The 26,209-nt window shown below is 52.7% G+C and overlaps 1 protein-coding gene across 6 annotated transcripts in view; it reads left to right on the top strand.

Moving 5' to 3' along the window:
- The first annotated feature begins 354 nt into the window (after window positions 1-354).
- TCOF1 (treacle ribosome biogenesis factor 1) overlaps window positions 355-26,209 on the top strand; it is a 34,181-nt gene continuing 8,326 nt past the window's right edge. For 5 of the 6 annotated variants that reach the window (XM_050961517.1, XM_050961515.1, XM_050961513.1 and 2 more), the window contains exons 1-13: window positions 355-564; window positions 2,271-2,326; window positions 7,821-7,948; window positions 11,202-11,305; window positions 12,112-12,484; window positions 13,343-13,437; window positions 14,075-14,341; window positions 15,120-15,398; window positions 20,226-20,400; window positions 22,446-22,594; window positions 24,077-24,289; window positions 25,125-25,404; window positions 25,730-25,815. In XM_050961517.1, the coding sequence (XP_050817474.1) occupies window positions 454-564; window positions 2,271-2,326; window positions 7,821-7,948; window positions 11,202-11,305; window positions 12,112-12,484; window positions 13,343-13,437; window positions 14,075-14,341; window positions 15,120-15,398; window positions 20,226-20,400; window positions 22,446-22,594; window positions 24,077-24,289; window positions 25,125-25,404; window positions 25,730-25,815 (2,316 nt within the window). In that variant the 5' untranslated portion in view covers window positions 355-453. The remainder of the gene's footprint in view (window positions 565-2,270; window positions 2,327-7,820; window positions 7,949-11,201; window positions 11,306-12,111; window positions 12,485-13,342; window positions 13,438-14,074; window positions 14,342-15,119; window positions 15,399-20,225; window positions 20,401-22,445; window positions 22,595-24,076; window positions 24,290-25,124; window positions 25,405-25,729; window positions 25,816-26,209) is intronic. The other variant, XM_050961514.1, reaches the window with a different exon arrangement.

Raw genomic sequence — 26,209 nt, 5'->3', positions numbered from 1 at the left:
TTAGTGGGTAGCAAGCAGGGCAATCGGCTGGGGGCCCCACACCACAGGGGGGCCCCTGCAAAGCTCCATTGCTCAGGCTTTGCCTTCAGCCCTGGGTGGTGGGGCTCAGTGCCGCACCCCCTGGCAGGGGGGCTTTAGCTTTCTGTCTGCCCCCCCACGAGTGCATCCCTGGCCCTGCTCGCGGCCCCCACCCCGGCCTTGCACGCCCCTGGCGGTCCCGAGCCCCACCCCCAGGCAGAGCCGCAGCCCTGCAGCGACACGGGTGGGCGGGCGGACTACACTTCCCAGCAGCCCCCGGGCCGCGCGTGGGGAAGAGGAAGCGCGGCGCGTGGTGGCGGCGGTCAGAGGGTACTCGCGGCGCAGGAGGGCCCCGGGGGCATGTGGGTCCCTGCGTCCCCGCTGTAGCCCCGCTGCACGAGCCGCCAGGCCGCCCGGAGGCTGTGCGGGAGCAGCATGGCAGCGGCCGGCCCGGGCCAGAGGGAGCTGCTGGTCCTCATTCACCAGCACCTGCTCCGCGCTGGCTACGCCAAGGCAGCGCGGGAGCTGCAGCTGCAGCTCGGCCAGGTAACCCCCGCGCGGGGCCGGGGCACGGCTCCCCTCAGCCCGCGGGCAGGGAACCCCGCAGCACCCCCACGCGGGGCCGGGGAACGGCTCCCCTGCGCCCGCGGCCAGGTAACCCCGCAGCACCCCCGCGCGGGGCCGGGGAACCCCGCAGTACCCCCACGCGGGGCCAGGCCCAGCCCCCCTGCGCCCGCGGGCAGGTAACCCTGCAGCACCCCCACGCAGGGCCGGGGAACGGCTCCCCTGCGCCCGCGGCCAGGTAGCCCCACAGCACCCCCACGTGGGGCCAGGGCATGGCCCCCCTGAGCCCGTGGCAGGTAACCACGTGGGGCCAGGGCATTGCTCCCCTGAGCCCGCGGGCAGGTGTAGCCTCGCAGCACCCCCACGCGGGGCCGGGGCACAGCTCCCCTGAGCCTGTGGGCAGGTGTAACCCCACAGCACCCCCACACGGGGCTGGGGCACAGCTCCCCTAAGCCCGCTGGCAGGTAACCCCGCAGCACCCCCACGCGGGGCCAGGGCACGGCTCCCCTGAGCCCGTGGGCAGGTAACCCCGCAGCACCCCCGCGTGGGGCCAGGCACAGCTCCTCTGAGCCCGTGGGCAGGTGTAACCCCGCAGCACCCCCACACGGGGCTGGGGCACGGCTCCCCTGAGCCCGTGGGCAGGTAACCTCACAGCACCCCCATGCGGGGCTGGGGAACGGCTCCCCTGAGCCTGCGGGCAGGTAACCCCGCAGCACCCCCGCGCGGGGCCAGGGCCCGGCTCCCCTGAGCCCATGAGCAGGTGGCCCCGCAGCACCCCTGCGCGGGGCCAGGGCCCGGCTCCCCTGAGCCTGCGGGCAGGTGACTGGCTCCCCTGATCCTGAGGGCAGGTAATCCTGCAGCACCCCCACGCGGGGCCAGGGCACTGCTCCCCTGAGGGCAGGTAACCCCGCAGCACCCCCACGTGGGGCCAGGCACGGCTCCCCTGAGCCCGTGGGCAGGTAACCCCGCAGCACCCCCGCGCAGGGCCGGAGCACAGCTCCCCTGAGCCCGTGGGCAGGTGTAACCCTGCAGCACCCCCGCGTGGGGCCAGGCACGGCTTCCCTGAGCCCATGAGCAGGTGGCCCCGCAGCACCCCCACGCGGGGCGAGGCCTGGCTCCCCTGAGCCCATGAGCAGGTGGCCCCGCAGCACCCCCACGCGGGGCGAGGCCTGGCTCCCCTGAGCCTGCGGGCAGGTGACCCCACAGCACCCCCGCGTGGGGCCAGGGCCCGGCTCTCCTGAGCCCATGGGCAGGTGACCCTGCAGCACCCCCGCGCGGGGCCTGGGCCAGGGCCCGGCTCCCCTGAGCCCGCGGGCAGGTGACCCCACAGCACCCCTGCGCGGGGCCAGGGCCCGGCTCCCCTGAGCCCATGGGCAGGTGACCCCGCAGCACCCCTGCGCGGGGCCAGGGCCCGGCTCCCCTGAGCCTGCGGGCAGGTGACTGGCTCCCCTGATCCTGAGGGCAGGTAATCCTGCAGCACCCCCGCGTGGGGCCAGGCACGGCTTCCCTGAGCCCGTGGGCAGGTAACCCAACAGCACTAGCACATGAGGCTAGTCTGGAGGGGCCTGGGTGAAACATACCGGTTCATGTCTATCATGCCCTATGGACTCATCCTTTGGACTCCATAATCTGTGTGCTTTCGTGGGGTAAATACGGTGCCTGTTCTTTCCTTTCTTATCCTCCTACAGAAGCAGTTTCCTCCACAGCTGACCTCTCTTGAAGACATCTTCACCCACTGGCAAAAGTAAGTCTGTCTGAAAGGCAATGGGTATGAAGTGGAAGGCAGGTCATTTCTCACTCTCCTTATAGAAATAACCCGGTTTGATTACATTGGTATGTCCGATTAATTGGAATGGGGCAATTTGGAAATATTCCCACCAGTGTCAAGATGATCGTTTACCTAGGAGGAAAGTGTCTGTTGAGCTGAGAAACCAAACAGCACCCCTGTTTGGGCTGAAATTTCTCAGCCCAGTGGCAGGCCTGACCTTTTTTACATTAGAAAGCTGGGTGCTATTCTCGCTTGTGACTTTTTTGAGGTATATGGGGAAGGGGAATATGTTTCGCCAGTTAAGCTGTTTTCCTAATGATTTTTCATTTCCCCCTTTCCTGTGGACTAACCCCATTGACTTCAGTAGGATTTCATTAGGGACCAGTTGTGTGAGTAACTTACTTGTGGACATGTTTGCAGCATTGGGGCCTTCATGTTAATAAAGAATGAAATGTATTCAGTAACCGCAGGTTCTCCAGGTGCTGTTTGCTGTATTTTAACCCATGGAAGGGTGATGCTACACGGGATGAAATCGAGCTTATGACAGCTGTCAAAGGGATCAGAAAAATCCGTTGGCTAGGCTGCAGTCCTACAAGAGTCAGCCTGCACTGAGTCATTTGCAGGAGAAATGCCCTAGTAGAGAGAGTTATTAAAGATTGAACCAAATTGTACTAATAACCCCTGAGAATAGTTTATAGGTTTCATTGTATCTAAAGCATCACACAGTGAAATACAATGTATCCTGACATCCTTGGCCCGCTCCTCACTCTTGCTGTGTATCTCTTTGATCTCCCTTCTTTCATGTTTATGGGCCTATGTGATCATTAGAAACTCTACAACTTGATTCAAGAAACCTAACTGATGCAACAGTGCAGCTGAGATTTTATTCTCTGTGCTGTGACCTTAATGTCTTGGTATATAATGGTGCAATGCAAATTATTCTAGATACTCCTACAACCACCACTATATTACATACATTTATTTTAGATTTTAAAAAATGCACATGTAATGTTACCCTATAATACCATCCCCACTCACGTGACCCCAAACACACACATTGTTTGTCGTCTTTCTTTTCTGTTATGTCTAGACTAAAGTCTAAACTAGTAGGGTCAGGGATCTATCATTGTGTTTATCTATCCGATACCATGCTCACTAAAAGCACCTTAACCCCTCTGAGGGGGAGGGTTAGCTCAGTGGTTTGAGCATTGGCCTGTTAAACCCAGTGTTGTGAGTTCAATCCTTATGGGGGCCATCTAGGGAACTGGGTTAAAAATCTGTCTGGGGATTGGTCCTGCTTTGAGCAGGGGGTCGGACTAGATGATCTCCTGAGGTCCCTTCCAACCCTGAGATTCTATGGAGAAGTTATTATTCTTGGAACAACTTTATCTCTCTTGATTTTTGGCCTTGAAGATGAAACTCCTCCCCTTCTTGACCCATCTTAATAGCCTCTAAGCACACTCCTTTTCATCCATTGCTCTGCAACCATTACACGTCTGGCTAAGAAGAATGAGATGGGACTTTCTTTGGAGCCTTTTAATATGCCCCTTAATCAGCCAGAGAGGCTTCATTTAAGTGGTAAAAAATATTCTCCCCCTGGGACTGAATTTGCACCTTGTAGTATTAGAACACAGAGTAGTCCAATCATTCAATTAGATAGAAATGCCAGGTGAGCCTGTGCCTGGCAGTGAAAGTTAACAGAGGGACTGTCAGGCAGAATGACATCTAAATAAAACTCTTTGGGTGTTACCTTAGGATCACTGTATAATAAGGATGCTGAGCGTTCATAGCATGGTACATCCTCAAAGTCCTATACAATCAACTGATTCTCACAACATTTTTCAGTATTATCAATTGTCACTGAATTTGGAAAAATTAGATTTTCAGTGGCCTTCTGAGCAGCTTACCCTATATTTTTAATAAGATGATCAGGCTAACCAGGGCCGGCTTTAGCAAGTGCGGGGCCTGATTTTTACTCACCTAGCGGGGCTCCAGATCTTCGGTGGCACTTAAGGACCCACCACTGAAATGCCGCTGAAGACCCCCTGGAGTGCCGCCGGGTGAGTAAAAATTAAAAAGATGCCGGCACGGGGTTCTCTTAGGTGCCAGCGTGGGGCCCGATTCCAGGGAATTGGGCGAATTGGCCTAAAGCCTGAGGCTAACTGTTGGCTTTTATGTATAATAGAATAAGGTGTGCCAGTATAGCTATCCTAGTGAAGACACAGCTTATACTGGCAAAACCACCTTTTGTTGCTGGCATCGCTTATGCCAGATTGGTGAGCAACGTAAACTAGACCAGCAAACACATTTTAATGCTGGTATCAATGAGTCTGTGCTAGAGGTTTTGCCTGCATAGAAAAATCACAGCAGTGTCGCACCCCTACCCAACCTTGCTATGCTGTCAGTAGTTTAGAATGTAAACCTGGCCTAGGTAGCACTGTCTTCATTTAAAAAAGTAAGTCTTTAAAGTTCCTGGGCTCAATACAGGGGTAACTGGGTGAAATGTAATAGCCTGGGCTATCCAGAAGGTCAGACTACATGATCTAATAGTCTCTTCTAGTCTTACATAGATGGGCTATGAAGGGAATTGATACATAGAATGGTTATATAGGATTGGATTGGAAGAGAAGACCCAATCTGTTACACATTTGCCTTGTGCAGGGTGGCAGTAGCTGTGTCTGTCAATTTACAAACACCTATAAGATAAGTAACAGCATGGATTTGTCAAGAACAAATTGTGTCAAACCACCTTGATAGCTTTCTTTGACAGGATAACAAATGTTGTGGATGGGGGAAAGCGGTAGATGTGGTATAACTTGACTTTAGTAAAGCTTTTGATTTTTGTCTCATGTTACTTTCTCTTTTTTTTTTTTTTTTTTAACTAGGGAAATACAACCTACATGAAGCTACTATAAGGTGGAAGCAAAACTGGTTCAAAAACCATTTCCAGAGAGTAGTTATTCGTGGTTCACAGTCAAGCTGGAAGGGCATAATGAGTAGGGTCCCACAGGGATCAGTTCTGGGTCCAGTTCTATTCAATATCTTCATCAATGATTTAGATAATGGCATACAGAGTACACTTTGCAGACAATACCAAGCTGGGAGGGGTTGCAAGTGCTTTGGAAGATAGTATTAAAATTCAAAATTATCTGGAGAAATGGTCTGAAGTAAATGGGATGAAATTCAATAAGGACGGATTCCAACTACTCCACTTAGGAGGGAACAATCAGTTGCACACATACAAAATGGGAAATGACTGCGTAGGAAGGAGTACTGCGGAAAGGGATCTGGGGGTCACTGTGGTTCACAAGCTAAATACGAGTCAACAGCGTAACACTGTTGCCTACAACACTCCTGCTAATACATCCTGGAATGATATCTGCTTTTTTTTTTTTTTTTGCAAGACAGGAGAAGTAATTCTTCCATTCTACTCTGTGCTGATTAAGACTCAGCTGGAGTATTGTGTCCAGTTCTGGGCACCACATTTCAGGAAAGATGTGGACAGATTGGACAAAGTCTAGAGACGAGCAGCAAAAATGATTAAAGGTCTAGAAAACATGACCTGTGAGGGAAGATTGAAAAAATTAGGTTTGTTTAGTCTGGAGAAGAGAGGGCTGAGAAGGGGACATGGTAAAAGTTTTAAAGCACATAAAAGTTTGTTACAAGGAGGAGGGAGAAAAATTGTTCTTCTTAACCTCTGAGGATAGGACAAGAAGCAACGGGCTTAAATTGCAGCAAGGGTGGTTTAGGTTGGACATGAGGGAAAACTTCCTAACTGTCAGGGTGGTTAAGCACTGGAATAAATTGCCTAGGGAGGTTGTGGAATCTCCACCACTGGAGACTTTTAAGAGCAGGCTGGACAAACATCTGTCCAGGATGTTCTAGATCAGTGGTTCTCAACCTATTTACTATTGTGGTCTGCATGTTGAGAACCACTGTGCCAGACACACACTGGCCTGCACTCCCAGTGTGTCCCTTCCCCTCGGGGGCAGGCCCATGTCACACTGACTCCCTATGCCCAGCGCTCCCCTGTCCAGTGCCTACCACCACCACACAGAGACTCAGAGCGGGGCCAGGAGCAGCATCCTGGGCACAGGGCCAGCAGCCGGGACCCGTGTTGGGCCAGGAGTGGGGACCCGCATAAAACCTGGGGGTGCTGCAGCACCCCCCATGTCCCTAGTTCCTGCACCTATGCTGCCCAGCACCCCCCCCAAACCTCTCCACTGCCCAGCATTCCCTACCCCCTCACTGCCCAGATCCCCCCCACCTCTTTTTCCCCCCACACACCCCTCAGTACTCACCATTCTGTACTCACTGCCCTGCTGGGAGATGACTGTCCACCAGGCAATCACAGGAGTGGGTCCTGCCCAGGCCAGGCTCCCTCAGGACCCACTTGCCCAGCCAGGCCCCCTGCATTGGACTGCTGAGCTCTTCCCTTGCCACAGGGGCCTGCTTCGCCTCCCCTGCTGGCAGGAGTGCTCCAGCTGGGCTCCGTGGGGCCGTCTCCCCCTCAACCAGCCCTGTCCCCTGCTGGACCAGAGTGACAAACTGAATCTTTTTTTTCTGTTTTTTGTTTTTTTTTTAACATACAGCTGGGCCACAGCTGTGTGTTAATTGGGCCAAGGCTTGAGAACTGCTGGATAATACTTAGTCCTGCCATGAACACAGGGGTCTGGACTAGAAGAGACCTCAGGAGGTCATCCAGTCCTGTGAGTCCATGATTTTCACCCATAAATCCAGTTCATATTGTAATTTTGTGTCCCTTAGGTGTGACCATCCAAGTTTGAATTGGTGTGTAGCCTCTAGATCATGGGTCAGTTTTGCATCACAATCCATTAGCCTCCATATATCCAGTTGGAGCTTGTCCAGTAGGACCAAGCCATGTAAAACAAGTCTAGTCATTGCTGCAGTTGTAACGTGAGACTGACCAGACATTGAATAGAGCACTGGACTGGGGATCAGGAGTTCGAGGTTTTATTCCTGGCTCTGCCATTGGCCTGCTGGGTGACCTTGGGCAAGCAGCTTGCTTGCTCTGTGCCTCGGTTTCCCCATTGGCAAAATAGGGGTAATGATACTGATCTCCTCCGTAAAGCACCTTGAGATCTGCTGAGGAAAAGCGCTAGATAAGAGTTTATTATTAATCATTTGACTGTCAGCAAGAACAGCATTTTTCCAAATACTTGAGGCTAAATTTCCTGACTCTGGCTACCGGCCTTTGCCCTGTACCAATGGAATTCATTTCTAGCCATTTCTCCTCTTCACATTCCTGTAAAGTGTCAAATCCAGGGTTTGGCTAAGAAGGATTCTGGGGAATTCTCTTCAGATCACCATAAGTCATTCCAGAGTCAGCCATCTGAGGTAACTGCAGAGCAGTGACAGTTCCTATTCTGACCCTGGAGGAATGAGGCTGGATGAATTGATAAGTGTTTCTGCTATTTAATGCTGTTTCCCTTTTTAACACCACCTACAGAACTCCCTCAAACACCAAGAAACGAAAGGCAAGCAACTCTGGGGGAGGCAGTGCAGCAAAGAAGATCAGGGTGCCTGATCCCAAGAGCAGCTCTGAAAGTTCGGAAGAGGAGACGAAAGCTGTGACAGGTAAGAGCCTTTCACTGCCAAGAACAGCCTATGTGGCGCGGACCACAGAGAGGGCTAGCAGGCAACAGGTGCGGCTGATGCACCGATAGCTTAATAATATGTGGCTCACTGCTGTTATAGTGGAGCTCGTTACTGTGTGGTCTAGTGGTTAGAGCCACAGATGAGGACTCAGGAGACCTAGGTTCTAGTCCCAGCTCTTCCACTGGCCTGCTGGGCATGGGTGGAGCCCCCCTCTGGGGAGGCTGACCCCCAGTTCTGCCTATGACTGGAGCCCTGAGACCCCCTACCCCCTCACTCCCGGGAGCTGGAGCCACGAGCCCCCTGCCCGGAGAGCCCTCTCCCCTTCAGCCATAGGAGCCCTGGGCCAGCTGAAGCCCCAAGGCCCACCTGGAAGAGCCCTGGGATTGCCGAAGCCATGCAGTGCCTCCCCTCCCCAGACCCAACCTGCGCAGGAACCTGCATGGGGCATAATAAAGCAAAAACTTCGCCGTCAACCTCCACAGCAAGGCAGAGCCTCCCCTGGCCTATTATACCTGCCGCCTATGCTGCTGGGTGACCCCGAGCAAGTCATTTTTGCCTCTGTGCTCAGTTTCCCTACCTGTGCAGTTGAATGCAACTGCTGGGAGGAGCAGTGGTTTCCCATTCAAGCCCCTTTCACCGGCAAGGAGTCGGGGCAGACTGACAGAGAACTCAGGATTGGCTGCATGCACAAGCAGCAGACTCTCAGGAGGACTTGCCATATGTCAGCCCAGGGGGGGAATGTGGTGTGTGTTTAAAGCTTACCCATGTGATTTCAGCTAGGGGGTCTTAGTCTTCCCTTGGGATTCAGGGCCTCTCTCCTCCATACTCACGGGGTTTGCTTATCTCCGGTGGAGGAGGTGAACTCTCCCACTGCTTCTCCAGCAGGCTGTTCCTCTAGCCTAGTGTTTAAAGGTGGGATGTTAGATCGAGTTACCAAGCTCACTCTAATTACTGCCTTCTAAAACTAGCCAAGGAAAATCCATCGAACTCTAGCATGTGCTAAACTCACTGAGGTAAATCTTACAGGAGAGCCCTTCGAGCTCAGCCTGCTGAGTGGGTTAAATTGTATCTGCATTGATGTTCAGTGTTGTTTCAGTCAAGTTAAGCTAACTTGATGTGGGTGAGGGGAGAGCAGATTTTTCCTAGTCCACACAAGGCCTCTCTGATAATACCATCATTACGTCTCGATATCAGTAGATTAATACACAGCGATTCCTGCTGTGTCCATAATGTGATTCCACCTCTGCTCTATTGCCGCCACACACATCTAGGGATTTCTCTCAACTCATAGAAAGGAGGGGTGAGAGGCAGGGGAAGAGACCATAAGAACGGCCCTACTGGGTCAGACCAAGGGTCCATCTAGCCCAGTATCCTGTCTTCTGGCAGTGGCCAGTGCCAGGTGCCCCAGAGGGAATGAACAGAACAAGGAATCATCAAGTGATCCATCCCATGTTGCTCATTCCAAGCTCCTGCCAAACAGAGGATAGTCTAATTTTGGCAATTAATTGATCTTTGACTATTGGTGGTAAATATGCCCAATGGCCTGTGATGGGATGTTAGATGGGGTGGGATCTGAGTTACTACAGAGAATTCTTTTCTGGGTGTCTGGCTGGTGAGTCTTTCTCACATGCTTTCTCTTTTAACCACAAGTTGAAACTTCAGTAGCTCAGACATAGGTCAGGGGTTTGTTGCAGGGGTGGGTGGGTGAGATTCTGTGGCCTGCATTGTACAGGAGGTCAGACTGGAGGATCATAGTGTTCCCTTCTGACCTTAAAGTCTATGAGTCTATGGCCATGGCTACACTAGAGAGTTGCAGCGCTGGTGAGGGGGTTACAGCGCTGCAGCTTAGGATGTGGCCACACTTGCAAAGCACGGCCAGCGCTGCAACTCCCTGGTTGCAGCGCTGGCTGTACACCCGGTCGAGCCTCGGGTGTAGGGATTCCAGCGCTGGTGATCCAGCGCTGGTCAGCAAGTGTGGACGCCCACCAGCGCTTTTATTGACCTCCGGGGTATAAGGAGGTATCCCAGAATTCCTGTCCACAACAAACCGGAAGAAAGGGAGAGCTCGGAGTTCAGCCAAACTGCTTATTTAAAAAACAAACACAGCTCCTGTTTGCTGAGCGAGCGGAGGCAGGCAAGGGAATTACTTTGGAATGTTCACAGCTGTTTGCTTGAAGAGAGAAACAGCACGCTCACACGGCAGAGGGGGAGGGGGAAGTCCGTGTTGAGCAGTTGCTTATCTGGTCTGACGAGTATTTAGAAGTACATAATTTGCATTTAGTGAATGAGAGAGGAGTGGGGGAAGGGAGTTAGAACTTTTAAAATGATTGAAGGTAGGCACTGTGTGTCTTCCAGTCCTTAGAACTTGCAAGGCAGGGAGCTGAGAACAGTGTCAACTCCAAAAATCCATTCTGTCTGTCTCCTCCACACTCCCTGTCACATTCCACCCCACCCCCCTCTTTTGAAAAGCACGTTGCAGCCACTTGAATGCTGGGATAGCTGCCCACAATGCACCACTCCCAACAGCGCTGCAAGTGCTGCAAATGTGGCCACACTGCAGTGCTGGTAGCTGTCAGTGTGGCCACACTGCAGCGCTGGCCCTACACAGCTGTACGAACACAGCTGTAACTACCAGCGCTGCAAAACTGTAAGTGTAGACATGGCCTATGAGAGGCTAGGGACACCATGCCTGCCCTTTCTGGCTAATAGCCATTGATGGACCTATCCTACATGCATTTATCTAGTTCTTTTTTGAACTCCATTATGGTCTTGGCCTTCACAACATTCTCTGGCAAGGAGTTCCGCAGGTTGGCTGTGCATTGTGTGAAGAAATACTTCCTTTTATTTGTGTTAAACCTGCTGCCTGCTAATTTCATTTGGTGACCCCTAGTTCTTGTATTATGAGAAGTAGTAAACAACACTTCCTTATCTACTTTCTCTACACCAGTCATGATTTTATAGACCTCAATTATATCTCCCCTTAGCCTTCTCTTTTTTCCAAGCTGAAGAGCCCCAGTCTTATTAATCTCTCCTCATACGGAAGCCGTTCCATACCCCTAATCATTATTGTTGCCCTTTTCTGGACCTTTCCTCTGACGCTGTGGTAAAGTGCAGAACCAGCTTCTGCATAACCAGGGGTCTGTAGCTAGTGCTACCTTCATCTCCAGTTGGTGGGAAGCTAGTCTTATGTTTTGAGTCTCTGCATATTGTGGCTTTCCCTTGTGTGTGGCAGCTGGCACCCCGGTTGTGACTAACTCCACGGTGCAGGCAGAGAGCAGCGGGGATGAAGACTCCTCTTCAGAAGAGGAGGCAGCAGCTGGAAAGGAAATAAAGCAGGTAAGGTGACGTTTTTCTCCATGCCATCCCCCAAGGCTGCTAGTGGCCTGTGGCCAGGGCTGCATTAGAAAGTTCTAGAAATGCGCGGGGGAGGGTGTTCGTCACAAACCCTAGTTAGAACAGCAAAAAAGAGCTTTTGGTGCTCCAGTTTATTTCATCTGGGGAGCCTGTATAAGCTATACTGAAGTATGCTTCAGCTCTGGGACGGTTTGCCAGTATGGCTGTACTGACAACCCTCTTCTGCTGCCTGAGGGAGTTGTGCATATGGCTTCGTAAAAGGGAAATTGACCATGGAGGTTGAACCTGTTCGCATGGAAAGTGCTTTTCATTCACTTTGAGGAGTTAAGCGACTCAAGTGTTGTTTAGATGTGGCACTAATGAGAGCGAGGGAGGTTAAAGGAGCACTGAACTCCCTCTTTACTCCATGCACCAGTTAATTAGCTGCTCACTTGAGGGAAAAAAAACAAAAGCCTCCTTCAAACATCTTCTGCCTGATTGGGGCAGTGACCCCAGCAAAACTCTGCTCGAGTTGCTGGTGTCCTGGAGAAGTGCACTCTGAAGGCCAGCTACATTGCTGGTGCAAGTCCCTTGAGCTCCCTGGTGGTGCTCTGTGGATGAAGATGAACGTGTCTCCAAGTGCCTCTGTTTAAATGCAAAGACAACCTCCATGTCAGAGAACGTTAACGACTCGATGCATTTCAGCATTTTCTGGGTGGTGGTTCCTCAAATCTAGTTCAGAGCATCACAATTGCATGAAGAGGACAAAAGGATGTCTTGGAACTGACTTCTTTTGTTGTTTCCTCCAGGTGAGAACTGCTGCAGCGGGTAGCAAAGCTGCTAACTCTCTGCAGCACGCTGCCCAAAACAAAGCCAGTGCCACTTTAGGTAAGCCTGGGGCTGGTGGTGTAGCTCAGACCAGAGCAGCAAAGAGCAAAGGCATCTCAAATAAGGTCACACCTGGTACATCGGCTACTTCTTCAGCTCTGGGCAAAGCAGGCCAGAAGAAAGCTGGTGCTGGTAAGCCAGGACCTGCTGCAGCAATTCAGGCCAAAGTAGGACAAAGCAAAGCAGCAGCAGCAGTTACTGCAAAGGCAGCAGAGAGCTCTGAAAGCAGCGATTCATCAGAGAGTGAGGAAGGGGAGAAGGTGCCAGCAGCAAAGCTCCCACCTCCCAAGTCAGGTGAGAAACCCATGGGCTTGGGATGCATTTCCTAAGGCATTGCACAGCTGTTGTGCTGGTCGTGAGACGTGCATCTCCGTTCTGGCTTTACAGTGTATCAGTTCTGAATTACTTCCCTAGTATTGCCGCAGGCCTCATGGCTCCAGCTCTCCTGGCAGATAACCACCAAAGCAAAACTGCTCCCTGTAGAGATTAAAGAAACCTGACAGAAGAGGGAGCAACACAAGCACTGCCAGTCACACCAGCGCAGGTTGCATTAAGGGACACATTGCTTGGCTCTGCGATACAGAGAAATGGATGGGATCTAGCGTCTGAGGTAGCAAATGCTACAGTTAAGGATCTTGTTCAGTGTCCAGTACGATGGAGTGCTGATGGGTCAGGGCCACTGGATGATACCAGAACGCTGCTTTATTCTGAGCGCTCTGAAGAAGTCACTCAAACTTTCCATGTTTGGGCTCATGCCAGAAGTGAATTGTTGTTGACGTTTTGAGGGGAAATTGCCCAGAAAAGAAATGCTCCAAGTTTGAGACCTGATCCTGCAACAAGGGTGTGTGTGTAAATGTCCACACTGCACTTGCTCCAGGAGCAGGGACTTGGGATGACTGGTCCTCCTTAATTAAGGGAGAGTGAGGGGGTTAATATTAAATATGTGACTTGAAAATTTTGTTGACATGCTCAGTAGGTGCCTCTAAGATTTTAGCGGTGTCACTGGGCCCTGCCCCCACGCGACATGACTGTCGCCTCTCCTCTGTGCCTTCTAACTGGTTCCCGTAACCTAAAAGTTGCATGAGCGTAGCTGTCTGCATGGACTCGACAAGAGAGCGTGGTGTGAGTGATGTCTCCTCTCTGGTGTTTCAGCACTAAAGCAAAAGGTGGGAAAGGCAGAGAGTAGCAGTGAGGACTCGAGCGATGAGACTTCCTCTGAAGAGAAATTAAAAACCCCGGCGCTCCAGGTATCTGCCTCCAAGAGGGTCCACTGAGTGCTTTAAGCATTCCCCACCACCACCACTCATACACATCCTGTACCCTCCCAGGGCCAAGCGTTGTTAAGGCCCTTTCCCAGACTGATAGTGGGGCAGGGACTATGAACAGTTTTCTCTGAAGCCAGGGCACTGAGGAAACAGACCCAATCCACCCCACCCGACAGCACCTCCCAGCCTCTGTCGGCCCCAAAGTCTGGGTCCCGCTCCCTCACTGGAGGGTTAGAGCAGAGGGAGGACCGAACCCTGAACCGCTCTGACTGTAGGATGCGCTCGATGCAGACAAGTGGAATACTGAGAACCCAGAGAGTGTAAAATGAATAACAGCCTGTTGTGCTGATTAAATGAAAGTTCCCACACCGCCATCTCCAGCGTAAACTAACCTGCTGCAGAATCGCCAGTTGCTTCCCCACCCAAGGTCCTTGCACGGACTAATGGTCCAGCTTGCTGCAGATCAGGAGAGCCTTGTTTGTAGCTAATCCCACTCCCTGATCAAGGCTTGTGCTCTGAGCTAACCTCGACCCCTGACTTCCCTTCGGCTTCCTCCCACCCCTACTTCTGCACAGATGTTCGATATCCCTCCTCAGTCAGTCTCTTCTCTCACCTCCAGACAAAACCAGCTGCGAAAGCAGCACAGGTCAATGCAACACCAGTGAAAAGCGCGCCAGCCACTCCAGCGCCCACCAAGAGGACCCCAGGGAAAGTGTCCAGCCCAGCTCCATGGAAACCAACTGCAGATACACCAACCCAGAGCAGACCAGGAGCTGCAAAGGTGACAGCTCCTGCAAAGGCTGCTGGGAGTGCAAAGGCAAAGGACACTTCTGAGAGCAGCAGTTCATCGGACAGTGATGATGGGGAAGCCACATCAGCGGTACAGGTAGGTCAGTTTGAGCCTATTATCCCTCCCACCTGTCCTGAGGCCTGGGGATGCTACGAATGGGAACCTTGTAAAAAGCACAGTGCACTGGAAGGTCGCACTTGCAACAGGGTAGGGAATGGTCCCAGTTAATGTTTCCACTGTAAACTTTAAGTGACCAGTTGAAAATTAAGTGTGTTGATTTCAACAGGCAAAAGATGCATGAGTGCTTTTAACTAAAATCCAACACTGGCGGTGTTTTCCATCCAAGAAAGGAAAATTCTACTCAAAACCCTCCCGAGTTCTAGATCTGATCCATGGATTCACAGCTGAGTGTTTAATCTGCAATATCTAACATCGGCAAACTCTAGCGTCACCTGATTGCTGCTGCTTTTGTGCCTGGGTAGGGGAGGTTTGGTCATTTTCACCATTGGTTCCTGTGCTGTGGTGCATGAGGAACGGAGCCGTTCATGTTCTCGTGCAGTGGGCAACCTTTTCTCCCCCCCACTGTTTGTGCAGCTGTGACCAGTTACACAGCAGACTATTAAGGAATTTCAGTTACTGCTCTCTCACCCTAGGAGATGTCTTCCAATGGCCAGGAGGACTGATGAAGGGTGCCTGGCTCGCCAGGCTGGTCACCCATCCTCTCTTAGCATTTTCAGCCTTGGCACATCTTGCAGTCTCTTTCTTTCTAGATCAACATCTTGATCCCTTAAATTTTATCCTGGGAAGATGCATTTCCCCACCCCGAGTCATGGATTCCTGTTGTGTTTATTCTGTTCTTGTCTCTTGGCTCTAGACCAACCCATCTGCAAAAGCTCCCCAGGCCATGGCGACGCTAGTGAAAAGTGCACCAGCCACTCCTCCATCCACCAGGACAGCTCTGGCAAAAGCCTCGACACCAGCTCCACAGAAGCAGCCCTCAAAACCAGCTGTGCCCAGCCAGCCCAGCGTGGGGCTTCAAACGACCAGAACCGCTGCAAAGGCTGCTGGGAGTGCAAAGCAAGAAGAGAGCTCAGAGAGCAGTGACTCATCGAGCAGTGAGGACGAAGCACCCCCAGTGCCGATAAGCCAGAAGGTTTGTAATTCTTGCCTCTAGCTGGGTTCTGAGATTCTGGTGATGGTCGTGTTAGTGGCTGGCTGTTCATACTGCTATGCTTAGGATGCTAAATCTTTCTGATGTATGAAATCTCTGACCTCTGCAAGGTGTCCCTCCATCTTTGCTTTGTAGAATTACTATGAATGGTTTTCTGATTTGATGGGCCCCTGCTTTAATACATCATTTAAAGACCAGGCGTTTCTGAGTGACTAGTTCATAGTTACTGAATTCTCTGGCTCCTTTGTAGAACTTGTGTTTTGCTTTGCCAGAGAACTGGCTGTTGCCAATAAGATCAAACACAAGTCATTGCAAAACACTATAGTAAAATACAAGCCAAGGCGTGGGGTCCCGTAGCGTAGTATCACTTGGCTTAAAACGTCTCCCATTCTTCAGCAGTCTGAGGAGCCAAACCAGCAGAAACTGTACATGGAGAACTCCAGAGTGAAACAGGTCATTTGCCTGCAACCGAACGCTGACGCTGCTCTGTCATAGAAATTTTAGCTGGACGGAGCCCTCTCCTCTTGCTTCCTTTCGACTGGAACTCGTGACATAGGTCCCAGCCTGGATACATATGGGGCCAAAAGCAACCTGGGCTTGCTTCACGCGTGCCCAGGGAGCCTGCTCATGCTTGCATAGGCCGGAACCAGTTCCCATTAAAGCTGATGGCAAAACTCCCATTGCTTCCAGTGGGATCGGGATCAGGCTGAGTGTTTTGCAAGGCAGAAATCCACACGATGTGGATTTTCACTTCTCAGTTGTTCATGATTAATCTGGCCACGACGATGGCCCTGGGGAGTCATTACTGGTAGGGCGCATCCTTATCAGTGGTGGCCCCAAGTGCTTGCTAGTCTTCCCGAAGATGGCAGCCTGCAAGGCGCAGTCTGACAGTGCGTGCAAGATTGTGGCCTAGTCCCCCCCCTGCATCTGCGAGAGTTCTCTCCTCTCTCTCTCTGCCCATTTGGTGTAGACAAGTGAGAGTCCGATGAGCTCTGCATGTTGGCTTTTACACTGGATTGTCCTGGTCTGCTGGCTTGGGGAACAACTCTGAGTGGTTGGTGCTATCCCAGTCTGTCTCTCTCGGCATTTCTACACTGCGATTCAAATCTTAACGCTGGTTGAGAATGAGGGGTATTGCGGGGGAAGGGGAGATTTTATGCTGCATGAAGGATTTGTGCAAGCCCTTCTAGCCATAGTAAAAGGTGAAGAACGCATTTTCCCCACAGCGTCTTCAGTTGAAAAGAATACCCTACCTGAGGCAGAAGTAGCGCTCTCTCTTGCTGAAGGGCTATTAAAGGATTTGCAAATTTGGGATTCCCACGTACCAGTTGCTGCTGCCGAGAAAGGCTGTAACCAAAATGGGCTGGCTTTCATGACGCCAGCAGCCAGGGACTTGGAATGAAGGTTGGCCTTTAGCCATTCTGCCCATTTGTGTCTGCAATCCGGCTCTCCCAGTGGAACGTCTCTGGGCAGATGGAGAGCATGAAGTACTTGGGCATATGTTTAACCACTAACTTGTGGTATCCTGCAGCTTCCGATCATTTCTAAGCAAGATCCAGACAGGTACAGAGAATTGCAAGCTGCTTCATCTTTCGCTGCGAGGGCGGATTAGCACAATTAAAATGAACATCATGCCTACATCGAACTGCTTAATTAGTATGTTTACCACTGAAGATTTAGGATTATTTAGTCAAAGAAATTTGTTTGCAAAGGTGTTGTGTTCCCCTCGCCTGCAATGGGGAAGCAAACAAGATTGACCTTGAAGAAACTTCAGGCTCTCTGAAACTTTCCAAACCCACCTGTGCAATAAGGCCAAAAATTTCATACGGGCCCACTGGTGTGCCTATGCCTCACTTTAGATGTGCAGCAAGTCTATGTCTCCTGCCAGCACCCAGAAATGGAGGCAGAGAGTATTCATGGACGTGACGGAAAACCTGGCTGTGAGCTTTGATCTGGACTCAGTGCTGAGGTGATAGCCCACTAGACCTTTAGGGGAGATGAAGCGTGACTGCGTCCTGAGCTCATAACTTGGAGCGGAAGTCTTTATTCATTTATATTGTGACACATCCCCAGTTACTGAGCTCGTTGTTGGTATGCTGGGAGTGCTTCCTGTGTACGCCGGGAGACTAGAGTTGGTATGCGTGACTGATACAGCTTCTGGGGAGCATGCTCGTTTTCTGACTCCCTGCATTATGCAAATAAGCTAAAGCGTCTAGGGGAGGCGGATGATTCAACTCCAGCATGCTCCCACCACTGGGCCGGGAGCTATTTGCAGGGCAGCAGAGAGAGAGAGAAAGGAAGTGAGGGAGGAGAGGACAGGAAGCTCAATCTGTAGTTACACTTCCACCATCTTGTGAATTTCTCTCAGGTACCAGCATCTCTAGCATGGCAGACTGCTCCACAACCTTTCCACCCCTTTACTTCTGGCTTCTTCCAGTCTCCTGAGTCCACAAAACGCACTGGCCTGGATTGTGTTCTGCACGGCTCACCTGGGGCCGTTTTATAGCCAGCGTAGTTCAGCCATGCTGTAGGGTGAATCTCTGCCTGGGCTCATTCACTAGGATGTGGCAGCCCTGTAGAAATGATACCTCCTGCCTTTTTAGGGAAATGTTCTTATATAGTGTCCGGATGCTGCTATCTGATTGTCTTCCAGGTCCTTGAGCTGTTCCCTAGTACCGCCTCCTGTTATGCATGGGAAGCTCGCTCTCTGAACATGAGCAAGAGTCTGTCCTGTCACTAGGAAGTTGGAGGCAAGTGACTTAGGCTAGATCCAATATCCCGCAAGTGCTGGTCTCTGATGGGGAGGAGTCTGGTGTGCTCCCAAGTGAGTGATTCATTTAAATCTCTGCATCTGTTTCCGATAATGCTCTCAATTTGCCATCTAGAAGCTGGCCCCTCTCTTGGAGATAGTGACTCATGTTAACTAAAACAAAACAGAGACTCCAGTTTGTTTTCCTCTCTCATCCTTGTGGAGGTTTCTGTGTCTCTGTGCAGAGCCTGGAGATGCCTGGCTTGTTTGGAGAGCCCCTTCTGTAATGGGTAAACACTCCGATACTGACATCTGTTCAGCAGCTGGTTTAAATGTAATAAATGCTGCCCCAGGGGCAGTGCTCTGCGGGGCCGTGCCAGAAAGCCAGGTCTGACACAGTCTTCCATCTCACGAAGCTGCAAACCTGGGGCTCCTGGCCACTGGCATGGAGCAGCCACCCCTACAGGCTGTCAGAACAGCTGTGATGTTCTAGTTCTGCACTGGTACTGGGCAGGGGGAGCCTGAGTATCAAGTCCGGCACAGGGGTAAAGGGACTGTATGCTGGCGGGGACTGGGTCATTCATGGTAGAGCTAGTGTCACGCTCTGTCTTCCCTGAGAAGAGTTCTGGGAACAGCTCCCCGGCCATGGGACACCACCCCAAAAATGGGTCACAGCCACAGGCAGGTTGGGTGATACTCTGCTCCCACTGTGCCTGGCAAATGGAGTATCCCTGAATGTCTGACTGCCAGGAGCTGTGACTGGACCTCAGGATGGATCACTCAACAAGTGCCCTGTTCTGTTCATTCCCTCTGAAGCATCTGGCACTGGCCACTGTGGGAAGATGAGATCCTGGGCCAGGTGGACCATTGGTTGGCCCAGCATGGCTGTTATGTTCTTGCTTGGCCAGAGCGAACTGGTGCTTGAGCGTTCAGCCCAGCATGTGAAGATCAGGCCGTGTTTGGATGCCTGAGTGGGTGCAGAGTGTGTCTGCCCCCGAAGAACCCCAAAGGGTGGGGAAGTCTCTGGGACTTCCTCTCTTTAGCACACCCTCTGCAAGCAGCCAAAGGGTGAGAGGAGCATGGAAGCTGTCTCTGCGCCATGAGGGGGCCAGAAGATCAAACCTGGCTGGAATGACATTTTCAAGTGCCAAAATAACTGGTACCTCCTTGCATCAACTCCTCAGCTGTGCGAGACATTGAGACGCGGCTCGCGCACTGCTTTGAGTCACAAAAATCAAAACGCTGCCAGCTGCTGTTCAACCCAAGCACCATGTTCGGGTTTCACAGCCGATTATTTAGGCACGTGGACAAACGAATCGCTCCTGTTGTGGACAAAGTGCTTCCTAGGGACGGTGCAACACTGTCTCCCTTAAACGCTGCTCTAATGCTGTGTCCAGGAGGCAGCCGCTGGGATGGTGGAATCTGGCAGTCGTTTCACCTTGTGCTCAGATCCCTCCAAACGTCACAAGCCACCTAGGTCAGACAGTCAATATTCAGTGGAGCAGCCTCAAGGGACAGCTAGCCCCCGCAGGCAGGAGTAGTGGGGTTTCCGTAGGTGGCCTTCTCCCTTCCAAGTCGAACTGAACCGTTGTTTTGGCCTAATGATAGGGAGTGCTGTGCTTCTGGAGGTACCGTTCTCAGATGAGACATGATAATGAGATGCTGAACCCCTGGTCATTAAAGATCCCTTGGTCCTTTTTGAAAGAGTAGAGGCGTAAACCCTGGTGGCCTGGTCAATTTCTACTGAAATATGGCCTTTCCCCCTGCCAAGTTTTCCCCAGGCTGTTCCGGCTGAATACGGTATATTTCTTCCCTTCTTGCCTGAACTGCTGGGTGGTGTTGCTATCTGCTGCAAACAGCTACTGCTTCCCATCCAAGAGAGGGAGCCAGATTTCATTGGTTTCAGAAATGATCCATCTCCGAACTTGTGATGTTCTTTGGGGATAAAAGGAGCATTTTAAATGATGACGGCAGCATATGGGGTGTAAGACACGAACCCTGGCTTGGGCACTGAACCTGTTGACCATAAAAATCATTGACATTTGTTTTTTTTTTTTAAGAGAGTGCCAACTTCTCAGCCTTCCCCTGGCATCAAGCCCAGCCCAGCAGGTAAAGCTGGGAGCCCCAGGAAAGCAGCTGCAAATGTCTTGAAGGGCAAGGACTCGGAGAGCGAGAGCAGCACGTCGTCAGACAGTGAGGAGGACGAGGCAACCCAGAAACCACTTCCTAACGCAGGTAAGAATCTAGCCTTCCCTTGGTATTCAGGGCCTCTCTCCTCCATACTCATGGGGTTTGTTTCTCTTCTCGGCTTGAGCAGCTGGTGTGTCCTAGACGGGGCTCCCCCCTAAGAACCATCACCAGGCATGCTCTGAACTGCCAAGGGATGCAGACTCTGCCAGTTGCTCTGAAGCTGATGTCGGCAAGAACTGTCAGCGCAGTTCCCTTCTGTCTCTTCTAGAGTGTCCTTCCAAACTGGCACAAGAGTTGGGTTTTGGGGCAGGGTTATTTTTGTTCTGTTTTCTATTCCTTCCAGCATGGGTCAGTTGCTAACTGAGACGTCCTCCCCAGCGTGTGCAGACGGAGGAGCCTTGGCATAATAATTAATAGGCACTTTGAGATCCGTGGATGGAAGGCTCTATAAGAGATTACTAGTAATGAATGAAGCCCTCTTCTCCCCTTCTGTGTGGTCTGCGGGGGGTTTGCCATCCCTACACTTCTTCCTAGAGTGGGCAAGGAAGTCTGGCACCACTCCGTGACCTCTCTGGTTGATGAAGGGGTAGGAAGGGGAGTCCTGGCAGCTGTCCTGGAGTGGGCCGGGGGTGGCTACAACCTGGAGTCTCATGAGGACGTGGTTGTGTCTGAAGTGGGGATAGAGGGAGATCACCGAAGATACAGTGGAGCCTCCCATGATGAATATGTGTCTGCTCCTGCTTCCCTGCTGCCAACCCGTCTCCAGAGTATAGGCATCTCTGCAGCTACAAGGCCCAGAGAGCACAAGGTCTGAGTGCCCCGAGAACATGCAGGGCGCCTGTCATTAGACTTGCAAAGGAAACTTGGCTTATGGCCAATGGCATGCTGGGGCAGCACAGGGACAACCCATGGGAACCCAGCAAATGGAGGGGACTGATGACTGTCCAGGCTGGCTCTTGCTGTTTTCAGTTGACCCATCTCCTCTCTTCCATGGACATATGAGCCTTCAGTGCTTTTGCTCTCACCAGGTGATTGTGGTCTTTGCACAGCGATGTCCCTGTTTGCAGTGCAGAGGCGTTGCCTTAGCAGATAGCGTGTGCTCCAGGCTGGTTCGTGTCTTTGGCTGGGTTTCCTGATGCAAGCAACCAGAAGTTATTCCTGGCATCTCCGCAGCTGATGCCTGGATGCAGGAAGATGCCAGAGGGAATGACTTCATTACAAAGGAGTCTTGCACCTGTAGATAGTTATTGCAGGACCTTCCTGCAGGGAGAGCTTGAGCTAATGTCAAATCCTTCATTGCAGGGAGCTGGTAAAACAGAACTCAGCCTGTGCACACGGGAGGTGGGAAGAACTTTTGTTAGCTGTAAATGTGGGGTTGAGTGCTGAGATCTGCTATGCACTGCTGTCCAGACCTCCGACACCCCATGGGTTTGTGTTCTGGAGCTAGCGGAAACACCAGGCAACAGGCCGGCTGGTCTCTCTTGCTTGTTGGTGTAACTGCTGCCAGGAAACGGGCAGAAACCCACCCAGTCAGCTTTATGAGTAGCCAGAGTGTGACTGGCTGTTGGAAGGGCTGACGTGCTCCCCAACTGCAGGGGTGGGAGGGTCTGTGTGAAGTGGAAGACAGCAGCCCCCTAGGAAATGAACAGAAACCTCCAGCAGGCTTTGCACAGGGAATTTGCTCAGCTATCAATTGCTAACATTTTCCACTACTGATTCTTGTCGGCTTCTCGTGGTGGCTGTCTGTTTGCACAGAGGCGGGAGGGACGGGTTCTCCAGCTCCAGAGCTCCATTATTCTGGCATGTTCGTGGCGTTCCCGATTATTCCATCCCTCGCACCACGTCCTGTTGGGCCCCTTCACTCATACTGAAGAGAAAGCCGGGGCCTAGGGGTAGCAAGAGAAATCTTGTGGAGAAGGAGGTGTTAGGAAATCATTGTCTTCTAGCAGCTCTCCCCTTTCAGCAGGGTTTTCTCTCCCAGTCTAAAACCAGAACACTGAAGCATCAGCAGCCTTCCTCAGCTCTCCAGCTATCGTCTTCCTATAAACAGCCTGCAGTCTTACCCTTGGTTTCTCTCCGACCTCTTTCAGCAGTGAAGACCCCTGCTGCAGCACAGCTGACTAGTGTCAAGAAGGCCCAGGCCCTTCCAGCATCTCTTCCAAAAGCACCAGGGGCAGCAGATAGCAGCGAGGAGTCCAGTGAGGAGTCGGACTCTGAGGAGGATCGGGTACCCGTGCAGGTAACTAGCAAACAGACCGCGCGGCTGTCGGGCGATAGGGAGGAAGCTTTGCTGAGCTGGCCTCTTTGAGAGCTGGGGTTTCGCGGAATGGTGACTAGCGAAACTCTCTCTCTCTGGAGCGCTTGCTCTTCAGGAAAGCCAGGCTCTGGGGAGCGTCCGTCAGGGCTGGTGATCCCAGCCAGCCGGCACAGGGACCTTTCCAACCAATGGGGGCTGGCTAGGGTTCGGAGGTTAGAAGCAGTGAGGGACTGGCTGCCTTGTGACAGCGATAATCACACAGGTTGATTCCTGTCCACATCTGGGCCTCTTTGTGCAGCTTCTGCAGAATAAATCAGCTGGATCCCCGGCCCCCCGCAGTGGAGAATTCTCCAAGCCCAGGAGGGGTTCCCAAGTCCTGTAGCACCAGCATACCCCCCTTTCTCCCTGGCCTGGCAGAATGCTCTGTACTCCAGCTGTTCAGTGCTGCAGGGTGGCCCATATGCCACTGGAGAAGCTGCCATAAATAAGAGAAAAGCCACTGAGGCTGCTAACTTCCAGTGGGCCAGTGCATGGTCCTCCGCTCCAGGCAGCACCTCCTGACCTGCACAATGCTCCAGATGTGTCCAACAGCCTTTCAGCTCCAGCTCAGCTCCCGGGTGCTTGAAATCATTGCTGCCTGCTGGCCGGCTAGGTGCTCCCAGTCCTGTTCCCAGAAGTGTCTGTGCCATGCAAAGCGCCGGCCTCCTTGGCACTGTTGTTGGGAGTCAGGGATAGAAAGGGATTGCCCCTGTGCTGTGGATGGTTAGGAAGCTGTGTGCTCCCCAGCTGGCACAAGGCCTCGTTTAGTAAGAGGGTTGATATTTTAGAGGTATGTAAAAGTAATCACTGTGACTTTGAGCTCTCAAATCACAGCTGAAAATGTTTAAAGGCTCCTTGGATCCACAGCCCCCTGGATGGCATCTTGCACCAGATGTCATATCCGAAAGACATGAGAGATCCCACGGAGTCCAGCACATCGAAGCTTGGGTGTCTGCCAGGTGGGGGAGGCCACATGCGTAGACTGGCTTGTAACTGACACCAGGGGACTGATCGCTTCCCCTGCCCTCCTCACTTTGTGTTTACTTGCTTCTGCCAATGATCTACCTCCCTGGAGCATGGTGCTCCTTCCAGGACTGTCCCGTCATCCCCTTCCCTCCCATTTGGGGAGGTGATAGGCCTGGGCTGTGATGAAATGCTATGGCTTCTTGTTAACCGTCGTCATAAACCATGTGGGGTGTATGAAAAGAGTGGGAGAGCACATTTCAGGGGGCTGGTGTCCTGTTCTCTATCTCAGTGTGTCCCCATCAGCCTGAGATCTGAGCACAGAGGCTTACTTGGCTATGCATTGTCCTCCTGCAGAATGGGGTTTAGTTCCCTGGACTTCCAGGCTCCTCACCTCTGTTGCTGTATTTCTTTAAAAGTCGCCAACTTGTCTTGACTTTCCTCCTTTCTTGTTTGGCCTAGCAACCGGCCCAGGTGAAACCAAAACCTTCTCCAGCCGCAAAGCCTCTGGGCACAACAGCCAGCATGGCCAGGCCCGTGCTGCCCACTGGGAAAGCTGCCAACAGAGTGGCCAGCAGCCCTGCGAAGGCAGCTGCTACCGCAGTTGGCCAAGCATCCGAGAGCTCGAGCTCACGTTCCTCGGAGAGCAAGGAGGAAGAGAAGCCTGCAAGACAGGTAAGGGAGAAGTGCAGGGTGAGATGCGGTGCTGCAGGGAGATCTAGCAGCTGCTGGAGCTTGTAGGCCGGAACTGGCAGAGTGTCCTCCAGAGGCTGGCTGGGATTTGCAGCGCGATTTTAACAGCCACTTTGAGCACAGTTACCATAATGCAAGGGGAAAAAAGAAAAGTCCTGTTGCCTTGCCTGAGGAGGCTGCAGGTCTCACCCTCAGACTGGCTCCTTCGTGGTAAGAGCTCTGTGCTGAAAACTTCCTTTTCAGCTGTCAGCCGTTCGCCGCAGGCCTATCTTGCTGGCTGCCTCCCAGATAATGGCTCAGGGCTCGCGTCAGTGCTTTCTTATAGCTTCCCCTGCACCGCTTTACACTAAAGATCTGGAGTGACCAGACCAGCTCTAGCCCTCTCCGTCTGTCTTTGATCTGAGCTGCTCCTGCCCCTGCCCCAGACTGAGGAGTAGGGGGCACAAGCTGTGTTCCTAAGGGCATTCTCCTCCCTCTGATACTGAGGACTCTGCAGTTTGGTCGCACATTTGATTTGAGGATCCTAACTCCTTTTACAAACTGCCTTGGGTATTGTAGCTTCCTCAGCACCCCTGATGAGGCAGGTGGCATTTCCCTCAGTGTGCCCATGGGGAGACTGAGTCACGGAGGTGAAGTGACGTGCCCCTGGGCTGCGTGGGAAAGACACCCCCTCCCCCCTCAAGATCATCTAGGCCTTCACCATGAGAGCTCCCTGCCTTCGGGGTATGCTGGCTGCTCTGGAAAGCTCAGGGAAGGTCTGAATCCCCCACCCCTAGTTTGTCTAAAATGTTCCTTGTTTCCTTCTCCCTCCCCTCAGCCTCGTCCTCCATCCTGCTTGAAGAACCGGGCTGCCTCAGGTAAAGCCGTCGCCCCTGCAGGGGAGGGTGCGCAAGCAAATGCCCCTGTGTTGCTGAGCCCTTCTGCCAAGGGCAAAGGTCCCATCGCAGCCGCGGGAAAAGCAGGACTTCGTGCTGCAGGCAGAGCCACCCAGAGCCAGGCTGTGCCCCCAGCACCTGGCAAAGGGCAGGAGAGCCCGGACAGCAGCAGTTCCTCCGATAGCGAGGAGGAGGACACGGCCAAGCAGTCCCCGAGGCCTGGTAAGAGATGCTGCTCTGGGGGACTTCCAGTAGTGGTTGGGGGTTGTCGGCCCGGCGAGCAGCACAGAGAACAAGGGTTTGCTGTGCACTGGGCCCGGCTTAGCTGGCGGGGTGGGTTTTGCTGACACACGAGGCTGTGAGTGACAAGCAGCAGAGGCAGGCTCCTTGTGGAGGAGCAGCCACTCTGGAGTGCGTGTCTCTGGGGAGCCCCACAACAGCCTATATCGGGGAGGGGTGCCCAGAGAGAAGTCTGGGGTGCTCCCTGTTCAGGTGCGTGCTGTGCTGTACCAACAGGAGGACTTCACTGGACACTTTGCTTCTCCAGCAGGGGCACCCCAGAAACAGGGAGCGACGAAGGAGGCCGACAGCACCTCCTCGGAGTCCAACAAGGAAGAGCAGCAGCTTTCGCAGGTGAGGGGTCCTGTGCCCTGCAGGCCAGGGCTGTCGCCTTTCTTCTCTGCTCTGTAAAATGGAGCAGACGCTGGGCCAGATTCAGTATTGGGGTAAACGGCGGCTGCTGCTGCCCTCAAGTCCTAGAGTTGCACCCACTCAGCCTGCTGGGCAGGGCCCCGGGGCAGAGAGGGGAGAAGGCTTTGAACTCAGGTGTTTGGAACACTCCTGCAAGCTGACGGACAAATCGCAGCGCTGCTGCTGCTCTGCCCTGGCCTGGTGCTGTGCTGACGTGGCTGTCGAATCAAAAGGCACATACGGGGAACCTGGTGCCCTGCAGCACTGAAATAGCCAAAGATGGGAAACTAGCCAGACTCATAGCAGCAACTTTTCTTTGTAACTGAACGCAGGTCTA

Source organism: Gopherus flavomarginatus, chromosome 7, assembly GCF_025201925.1.
Source record: "Gopherus flavomarginatus isolate rGopFla2 chromosome 7, rGopFla2.mat.asm, whole genome shotgun sequence".
Lineage (NCBI taxonomy): Eukaryota > Metazoa > Chordata > Testudines > Testudinidae > Gopherus > Gopherus flavomarginatus.
Note: the sequence above shows the minus strand (reverse complement) of the source record. Positions and strands in the feature narration are given on the sequence as shown.